This window comes from Lytechinus pictus, chromosome 7, assembly GCF_037042905.1.
Source record: "Lytechinus pictus isolate F3 Inbred chromosome 7, Lp3.0, whole genome shotgun sequence".
In the NCBI taxonomy this organism is placed as follows: domain Eukaryota; kingdom Metazoa; phylum Echinodermata; class Echinoidea; order Temnopleuroida; family Toxopneustidae; genus Lytechinus; species Lytechinus pictus.
In genome coordinates, this window is record NC_087251.1 from 33,365,949 (window position 1) to 33,376,773 (window position 10,825).

Here is a 10,825-nt window from a genome sequence, read left to right on the forward strand (position 1 = left end):
GGTACGTCATCTGGAAGAGGCTTTTTAGGCGTTACCCGGTAAATATCATAAATCCTTTTCACTCAAGAGAAAGAGAAATGAATAAGTAATAAGTCTGGATAATCCTTGGCCATTCGGAACGGTAAATACTTTCCACGCTTATTTCAAATTATTTCTTTCCTGCATGGAAACTAAGTCAATTGGTGACCTCTAATGTAAACTAATAAACCCCACAATTCTTGCAGCCGACACCATTCATAGTGGCTGGAGATTGAAGGCGCATATTGTGCAAATTTATAGATAATATTTCGTATGTATAAATATTATGAAGGCTTTGACGTTTTAAAATTATATATCGGTATTACACCGACTCGGGTGGAGAGTGAAAAGTCGGAGGAATTTAGCTGTATAACTCTGTCCTACACTCACCGAAATTGTTTAACCAACCTATATTTTTAAAATTTCCTGTGTTGGTTAAAACAAAATGGCGTGTTAAATGAGCTGTGATTTTTTTTAACCAGCAGTTGGTAACTTCATATTTTAACCAAATTTGGGGTAGTAGGTGCGATCAGTTGATGTATATCCAAATAAAAATAAGTACTAACTTTAGACTGAGAGTAGAGTACCACCTGATTTTTTTTAAGATTCATAGACTATGGGTTTAAGTAAATTGTATATTGGAAATAAAATATTGAGTACCCGCAAAATCGCATAAGTAAAGGTATGAATGTCCAGGTATTCAAATAATTTTTATTCATATTTTTAAAATGAACAATAAACTACAGTGATCTACCCATACAAAAGCCTTGATAGGATTAAGCCTCAAATGACATAACTCCAAGTTATAGGTATATGAATATAACGAAAAAACACTTCATATATTGTGTCACTGCCTGTTTCAAGTTATTGCATGCCTATATTTTTTGTTTCTACGTCAGGCATTTTTTCAGATTGTCGAGATCAATCATTATTACTTATATATTAAATACACTTCATGAATGGACCCATATTCTTATACTGATAACTTGGAGTTATGACAGTTGTGACCATTTTATTTATAATAAGCTTTTACAAAAGACTTTCTACATGCATAACCAATCGCCTGTATATACACGTACATCTTTGTCTGCATCTCATTAAAAAATTATGTATACAAAGTAAACAAAGTTATAGAAATTACACTAATCTGCCGCCGTATTCTTGAATTAGATTTTGATTCAATTTGAATATCTGGATAAATGAAGCATTTTTATTCATGACGAAATTCTATTAAATCTTATTTATCTACTATTGTATATGTCACTTATCACATTATATCTTGCTTTACAAGATTTCGAACTCGATTTCTTGGTCGATTGCTAAATCACGATTGTTAAGAAATGTGGGACGGCGATTCTCATAAAACACGAAAAAAATAGAATGCTAAACTATAAAGTAAATACAATACAATATACTTATTCTAGCACTAAATATAGTCCTAGAAACCTAATCAAATTAAAGGTACAGGCCTTCTTTTTTCTGTTTTTACTTCATATGCCATTATTGTACTTTCAAATTATGATTTTTATTATCACTGATTTGATACTTTTGCTGTACAGGTAAATTTTAATTTAACTTGTAATACTCTGCCCAAAAGGGAATCAAGATCCTAATACATATTCAAGAAATATAATTGATGTTATATTTCTTTTTTTTATAATTTCTATTATTATTATTATTATTATCATTGTTAATATTACTAGTGTTATAATTATTTTCATTATCATAATTATCATCATAATCATCACCATTATCATTATTTTTTTCTTTGGGAGGGGGAGATGGATGTGTGAAACATTTGCTTTTGACGTCCGATTTCGATGGTTTCAATAAATAGAAATGTAATATTTTCTGTCAAAGCTGGAGTACCCCTGTAACACATTTTGAATATATTTAATAACCGCTTATACTGTATAACTACAGTACCTCGTTCATCATGGTACAATGTCTCTGAAAAGAATCCTTTTTGCTCACAATCATGACGTAATGGACTTTGGCCTCCTCTAATACCTCATTTGCCATTTCAAAACCTCATTTGCCATTTGCCATTTCTGTACATATACACACCAAGCCCTATACTGAGAGGGATGAAAATAGCGAGCAATACCGACAGGACCGAGATAGCTGCTATTGCTGATGTAGGCATACCTTGGGTACCGATTCCATAACCGCATCCCACATCTGGATAATCGAAGATAGAAATAAATTAGAAGTAGACCTAATTGGTTGACATAACCTAAAATATTGTAATACATATGACTTATAATGTATATTAGTCAACTGTTATATTTACCAATGGAGGGTTTCAGCACTTTAAGCACAATGCTACACTGCAAAAACGCCGGTGTTGATTTAACGCCAGCCATGTTCTATATTGGTCCACACCAGAGAAAAATTGAAACAACACCGGTTTGGCGTTAGGCTAACACCAATTTGGCATTTAAGCGACACCAATGTGTTAAACCAAAATCGATTTGACTCTTAACTGGTGTTGTTTCAACGCTTCTCTGGTGTAGACGGATATAGATACCAGGCTGATGTAAAATTAACACCGGCGTTTTTGCAGTGTAGGCCTTGTTACAACCTTGCTTAAGATTGTTGCATTGAGAGTGTACTCAAAGAAAAAACGAATAGTTTTAGTGGGAGAAACTTTTCCCATGAAATAGTTCACTTTCTCTGCTGATGTCACGCACAGTCCATTTTTCCACAGGAAAAATTTGAATTTGATTCTGGGCAAACGACATATTTGCAATTTTTCGTCAGGCTTGAAGGAAGGAACTGCTGTTCCGGTTCACAAATTTTCGACAAAGAAAGACTTCTTTGTTGGTTTTTTTATGGTTAGACGGGCATTTGACAATACATTTACTCTGATTTTGAATCCTCCGTATGTCGCTCAGCAGAAGAAAAAAACTCGCTATTATACGACGCTGCGACATTATTTCATGCCCTGACTTGATAATAGATTCACGAACATTAATGTAGTTACAATTTAATAAATCAATGTACCATAACTATTGGGTTCTACCTCGTGTTAGAGCAATTTGTATAATACTGTGAGTGTCTTGACCACATTTCATTTCCACATTCTGCATTATATTTATAAAAAAAACTTAATCATCAAAGAATTTTGTGAACTTCCTAAACAGTGAAATTTCAATAATAAAAAAAAAGTGGGGATATGACATCATCAATTTGCTTTATATGATATTATTTTCAGTCTGGAGTATCCCTTTAAGAGACGAGCTCGATCATCAAACTACTAACAGATAGTCCAGCAGGCATGGCATCATGTCCCACATGGGCATCCAATGGGATCAGTGGATGATCAAAAATTAAAGAAATTAAATTAAAGAAAGCCTATTAGCTTTACTTACATGATAATTGTGTTGTATTTTTCAAGGCAGATTTGATCCATTCTTCATAACGTGTAACCCTGGTATAGATTCCGGGAAATTTCGTGCGGCCACAATCAATGGCACCCCAACTTACTATTCCAATCTCATAAAATTGACTCGTATCATTTGATGGATACGCCACCAGGGGCCCACCACTATCTCCCTAAAAAGCACAAGTTGCAGAAAATAAAATGGATAAATGGATTACTTGGGGCTGTGCCATACATTTTTTTTAAGATTACGTTTGGCTTTAAAAAAAAGCTGCAGAAACTTAAATCACTTCAAATACAAAGTATTCACCGTTCAAACTTTGTAATGAACGCTTATCACTGAACGCATTTTTTTAAAGCATATAGGCCTAGGCCTATTCATAGTGAGAAGCAACCAGTGATCCACCTTCACTAAGCTCTTTCTCAACAATTCATCAATAAGTCGTTACTTATAAAAAAAAATCAAGTGCTATAAGTAAAGATGTTCTCTTGAGTAAAAATGAATTCATTGTCACCGAGTTTATAGTTTGATTATTTTGATAAACACATATAAGAATATAAGATTATTTCTCGGCAGACAGGCCAGTTGTTTCATTTTGGGAGGGAGAGGGAGAATATTACATTGTATAGGATACCTGGATTCGATTTTTTTAAATATGTATAATGGTTGAAATAAGCTTTAGTAGTAATGTTGAAATTTCAATTTTAGAATTAAAAGATAATCACCTGGCAAGCATCAGCACCATCATCAATTCCTGCACAGATCATGTTCTCGGTGATGATGCTGTTCCAGGACTGGTTGCATTTCGCCAAGTCATAAAGAGGAACAACTGCCTCTTGCAATGTGTCAGGCTTAACTGTAAGTGAAGGGAAAATTGATTATAAATTCATATTAATATATTGGATAAAGTTCATAGATGAAATAAAATATCCTAAAAACCACTTGCGTAAATCCGGTCTGAGCAGTGGGGGGGGGGGGTGATAGCAATATATTGACCTGAAAATGAAAAAAAATTGGGGACACCCCATACCAAGTACTATATAAACGGGGGTATAAACCGTGTACATTATTATTACTGTTATCATTCAGTAATAATAATAGTAATAATAGGCATTTATATAGCGCCATCTATCTAGAAATATTATATTCCGAGGCGCGTTATTATTATTATTACCCCGGCTTTAGCTCGAGCTGCCTTTCAGCGCTCATGCATTCAAGGAACTAATCCTGCCGGGTACCCATTTGCCTCACCTCAGTAAGGCCTATAACGATTTTTTTTCGATGGCTGTATATTCTAATGGACTTGTTGTGATATACATGTCAAATAATGAATTAGTTAAAGTAAACTGAATTACAGTTGATATCAATATGCGAACGAGCGAAGCGAGCGAGTATATTTTCAAAAGTTGGAAGACAGAATGATGAACAAAATCGTCTTTCAAGGGGTGTGTAATTATTGGGAAAATATGGCGAGTGAGCGTAATGGGCGAGACTTGAAAAAGTTGCTTCAGTCATTTGTAATGGTATGCATATATTACAAAGGATGATAATGGTCAATAATGCGAGCGCGAAGATAATTTACTTAACAGTTACTGCGAGCGCTTAGCGCGAGCGACATTTTGAATTTTATATAATGACCTGAACGATTTATGATTGTAACAAAAAATGTTGGGAGCTGAATGGATGAGAACATTTTCAAAATTTAAAGAACGAACAAGCTGTTTTGGAGCACTTTGCAGCTTTAGGAGGATGTTTATGACAACATTTACTATACATTTTTGTATTTTTAAAAATTTCGGGGGTGGGTCCAACTCACTAGGGGCAAATGCCCCCGCGCATCCCCCCTTGGTGCCGCCACTGGTCTGGGGAGGAGCTCCCGGAACCTCGTGATAAACATTGCAGATGTCCACTGTTCTATCAAATCGCGGGTACATACACAACATAATTATATTATAATTCAACGCAGTTGCGGATAATAAACGAAATATTATGAGGCAGCACGACATAGCAAATGTGGAGAAAAAAATTATAAAAGTCGCCAGCGAACTAGAAAATTTTGGCCTTTTAAAATGATTTTTAAATTAAATTCTACTCATGCAGTAGGTTTGGAAATATAGCCAAAGTAAACATTAGGAGGCTTTTCACGGTAAATCTATCCAGCGTAAAGCTTTACTAAGGTTATGACATAATGTAGGGGGATATTACTAGCCCTTGGCTAACCCTTGGCTAAGGATTATTTGTCCTGATAGCGACCATTATAGAAAGCTTATGATAGACGCCATCATTCACATTTCTTCCCGTTCTATATATTTTTCAATCCTCGGCAGCCCGGTCGTGTTATTTAGTTCTGCTCTTTTCTTTCTTGTCCCTTTTCTCTATATTCTGATTTTCCAGTATAGATTTTGGCTCTACCTTCATTTCCCGTTTCTTTTTGCCTCTTTCTCCCATTTTCCCGCCATTCTTGCCCGTGCAATTGAGTCATGTAGTTTGATTTTATATCCCTCTCTTGCTAACCATGCTAATGTGTTAGTATTTCAGGATATTTTGTACTTCCTCATATGTTTTTCTTTCCTTTCTTTTCCCGCTTTCCTTCAATTTTCCCTATTTATGTTTTTTTTTCATTCTTTCCCTTTCCCTTTTCCTTTTTGTTTTCATTTTCCCGGTGAAATCCGCCAGGGGGGCAGCTTTCCCCCGCCTGTTACGCCACTATGGGGGGGGGGGGGGGTTCGTCAATCTGAAAATAACATGTTGGACAAAATCAACAATCTTACCATCACCACCTGTTAGCAATCCCCATCCTGTGACGTAAGCATCTTGTCCTACGGAAAACCGATCATCCATGTCTTCAGTTGGAAGGCAAATCGTATTAACTTTATAGTCCTTGCTTAGTGTAAAAGGTTCGCTCATTTTAAACAGAGCGATGTCGTTGTCGAAATCCCCGTCATCTGCTAAATGGTAGCCGGGGTGAACGAGGATATCAATTGCCTTACGTTCCTGTGAGACAGGGGTGTGTCCTGTTAAGTTTTTAGAACCGACTTTAAATGTATATGATTCTGGTTGGCACAGTAGATTAGTATCCCTTCAAAGAAAAAATAAAAACAAGATTGTCTTTAAGGTCGATAATCTCTAGGAAGGAGTTGGTTCTGGAAAAATAAAGCCCAACAAGCAAACCATTGAACATTTTCATGATCATGATCAAAATAAGATGTAAAACAAGGACGTTGTGCTTTTCTTTTTACAAACAAGTGATAATAAAAGACAAACGACAGATGTATAGGTAATGATGCCACTTGCTATTACATGTGCATTTTTATTGTACTCATAAAAATATATTTATACATTTTTTTAATTGCACCGTTTTGAAAATGTGCAAAATAATATTTTTGCAACATAACGTGCCCTCCTAGTGCTTGATTTTTTACCTTTCACCTTTCTTTTCTTAAAGCGTACAAAAAAAATTGAATGGATTAGATACGATATCAAGGGCGTTGATGTTTTTTTTTTTTTATTCAGCATTGAGAAGGGGTGAGAGTCACCCGAATTAGTCTGTGACGTCACTCCAAATAAGTTGAATTATTCATAATAACGCGTGGCGACTTTTGATATCCTTCCCATGATTAACACAACCAATAATTATTCTAAACTAGAGATATGAATCAAATATCAACTTCTTCACCATCATCGTCGTCGTCGTCATCATCATCATCATCATCATCACCATCATCATCATCACCACCATCATCATCATCACCATCACCATCATCATCATCATCCTAGTCATCATCACCACCATCATCATCATTACTCTTCTACCACCACTACCACTACTACTACTACTACTACTACTACTACTACTACTACTACTACTACTACTACTACTACTACTACTACTACTACTACTACTACTACTACTACTACTATTACTACTACTATTACTGCTGCTACTACTATATTACTACTACTCCTACTACTCATAATGTTTATGAAAATAATAATAAAAGTCATCACCAGCATTATCCTTAACATCATCAGCATTATCATCATCATCGTCATCATCATCATCATCATCGTCATCATCATTACCGTCATCATCTTCCCATTATTATCACCATTAACTTACACGCAATGAGCAGCGGTCATTATCCACCACGGGTCAATCAATGATCCTCCACACACGGGTTGCCCCTTCTCAAACAATGCTACCTGCCAAGGCCAGGCATATTCCTCTGCTGGTTTACCATCGTGGATCATGGTATTTACTCCTTCGTATTTTCTACCACAATCAGCAGGGTTAACTAAATAAGAAAAAATAAATAAATATTCATAAATACAGTGTGTTGAGAAAGTAGTATACGCTGTCTAGACACAAATCACGTTCCCATTTTTTTACTGTGAATTCCCAGGTGTTGTATTTATATCCGGAGGACAAATTTAAGAAGTTTGCTTGCAATAATCAACTAATTGTTTAATAGAAATATTAGACAATAATACAAAGCACAAACATTCACTATTATTTTGGATATTTGATGCATGAATTTTGGAAGTGACGCGGAGCCAAAAAAAGTTTTTATTTGCTTAAGTGTCCGGACATCAGACCCCCATTCGACTTCGAAGGCCTTTGACACCTTTCCTCTTGTATCACACCACGAGAAAAGCCTAGGAAAAGTTCTAAGTGAGTTATTCAGAGCCAAAAATACTTTTTTGGAATGAGGTCTACATAGCCAGTGAAAAATGTCAATTGTGGAACTCCACATGACATTTTGTGGGACAATTTGTTGTTTATCGCTATAATAATGAATGAATTTTGTACATAATTCAACTTCCTAAATCTTTCATCAGGTGCGTGCGCGTGACGGTGTGTGTGTGGATGCGCGGGTTTACGATGAGCATCTGTAATCTTATATACCACACTGCACATACTTATTGTTTGAATTACACCGTTATAAGCTAATATTTGCTAAGCGTTAATAGCACACATTAATTTTTTTCCGATACAAAAATTATGGCATTATTAAGTAAAATTAGGACAGATTTCTGTCTGTTTAATCTGCTTCCGGCCCTTGTGCTTACACTATTTTCAATTCATATATCACGTTAACTTCGATTTCTATATTACTTGCCATGTTTATTAATTCCCGCTCTCCCATCCCTCCAAAAATCTAAATAATCCCCTAAAAATAAAATGATAAGATAAAAATCTCTCTTATAATTAACACTGGATTGGAATCATATTGCTATAAGGGGAAATAATGCTTTATTATAGACACAATGTTGTTTTTCAGTAGTTCTCTGAAGTTATGTTGATTATTCATGGACTTACCCTGCCAATCAGCCGCCATTGTTGTAACAACGAATGAAACCAGAATCATCCAGAAAATTTGCGTCATTGTGTACTAATATACGAAGCCAAAAAAACAACAACAAAATAAAGATATTTTCGAGTACAATGATTTTGTAGTTCTCTTGTTGTTGTTTTATGAATATATATTTATAACCCCTCAAAAAAAGTTCTGCAACTCAGTTTTGAGCAGTTATACATTTCTTAGTGTGCCATCATCATATGTAAAAGTTGTATCCTGGAAAAGCATGAATATTCTTCTTTACAATCATGTGCCATTTGTAATGCTAATGTTATCATGCAGTGCGCACACATGATAAATATGAAGCAATGTAAAAATGAAATGTTGCAAATTTCGTTCTTTCCAATACAAAATTTCCAATTGTTTCGAGGATGGACCGAGTTTGAATGATGTTGATGCATTGATGCCTGAATAGCCACACATTGTGTATTCTCATTTGCGCACTGGATTGAATGTGTCTGGAATAATGTTGAACCTTGTCATTTCAAAAAGTTTAGGATGTTGAATTAAAAGAAAGAGATGAGAAGTTAGTTTCATTGTTATATTATTGATTTTTTATGAAGCACAATTCACCACTGACACTTATGCAAAACATTCACTGTCACCCGCCTGCATGGTCAAAATTCTATAAAATTTGAGACTCTGGTTATAAAACAATGCATTTTGCAACATTCCACTTCTGACTTTTCCCTATATTCAGGGTAACTGCACATTCCATGGTTACATAATCACAGCAGATGGAGCATCATTGTAAAGAAGAATAATTAAGCTTTTCAATGATACCACTATCATTGTTCATACCTCAGTAACAAAAATATATCAGCCCTTAAAATTGAGTTTCAGAACTCTTTTGAGGATATATATATATATATATATATATATATACATGTATGATATCATATTTTAATTTACTTTCCTTATATGGGGGAGAGTCCCTCACATTCAAAATTTCTTGAGAATTTTATATTTTATGCTCTTTATCATGGTCAAATATTTATCATTATTTTCTTTTGTTTGCACTACGTTTATCTCAGGTCTTGATCATGCTTTAATTTCTTCAAGTTTAGTGGATGTATTCTGATATTTTAGATGAAACTTTATTTTGGTCTTGAGCCTGATAAAAAAGAAAATGCCTTGTAACGAAACGATTTCAAGCATGAAATGGCTGAAAATCCCAAAATATAATATCTGAATTTGAAAGAAGCAAGTCTTTGCAGCCTTTCCTATATAGTGATAAACAATACTGAGAGAGACCTCTTATAACCTAACTTCAAACGTAAATTATAATTTTATTAAAGAATAAACGGATGGAAAATCAAATCACTGCATTTTTACAAGATTAGAATGTTAGATAATTTACATTATTAAAACACAATTGCAGCCTCACACAGGTTAATATCACAGAGTTAACCCTGTGGATGTTATACAATGCTCATTCCCTTCGGCCATGCCATCAATCGCAAGTAAAGTGAAATACTTGAACAGCATATTAGAAAACACAATAAAATATGGGTCCAAAACCGCCTGCTTTATTTTCAGCAATACGGGGATATCACATGCCTTTATAAGGCATATTATCCAGAGAAGACCAACAAACAAAAACATAACAAACATAATCAAATGTATAATTATCAGAATAGTGTTATACTTATTGAATGTGATGCAGCAATGCACGCATGAAGAAGTATCGATTAATAATGCTAAACACACAACTATTTGAAACTGAATCATAAATTAATTATAGTTCAAAGTCTGCAAATTATGTATTTGTTTTAGATAAAAGATCAATGATCTTTTTGCATTTAGCACGTGCAGAAGAGCTCGTAGCACATTTTGATAATGTGGTATCATTAACAATTTCTTGGAAGATATATGCAGCGGATGTTTACTTTGGTATAACACCAGGGCCCAGTATTACAAAGAATTGCGATTGATCCGATAAACCACAACCATGGAAAGCCAGCAACACCAACGTCTAAAATACATATTTGTTCAAAATAGTTTCTATATATGATGGATATTCATATACATTCATCGTCTTTCTTGAGAATTTGGTTTACC

At 34.6% G+C, this 10,825-nt stretch overlaps 1 protein-coding gene across 1 annotated transcript; it reads right to left on the reverse strand.

Annotated features, from left to right (window-relative positions):
• Positions 1–1,788: 1,788 nt before the first annotated feature.
• On the reverse strand, positions 1,789–10,450 carry LOC129265249 (kallikrein-8-like). The gene is made up of 7 exons (XM_064101441.1): positions 10,413–10,450; positions 8,725–8,797; positions 7,525–7,699; positions 6,176–6,483; positions 4,130–4,260; positions 3,393–3,576; positions 1,789–2,199 (listed from the first exon to the last, which is right to left on the reverse strand). The coding sequence occupies exons 2-7, from the start codon at positions 8,789–8,791 to the stop codon at positions 2,042–2,044; spliced, it is 1,023 nt and encodes a 340-aa protein (XP_063957511.1). The 5' UTR covers positions 8,792–8,797; positions 10,413–10,450; the 3' UTR covers positions 1,789–2,041.
• Between the last annotated feature and the right edge of the window lie 375 nt (positions 10,451–10,825).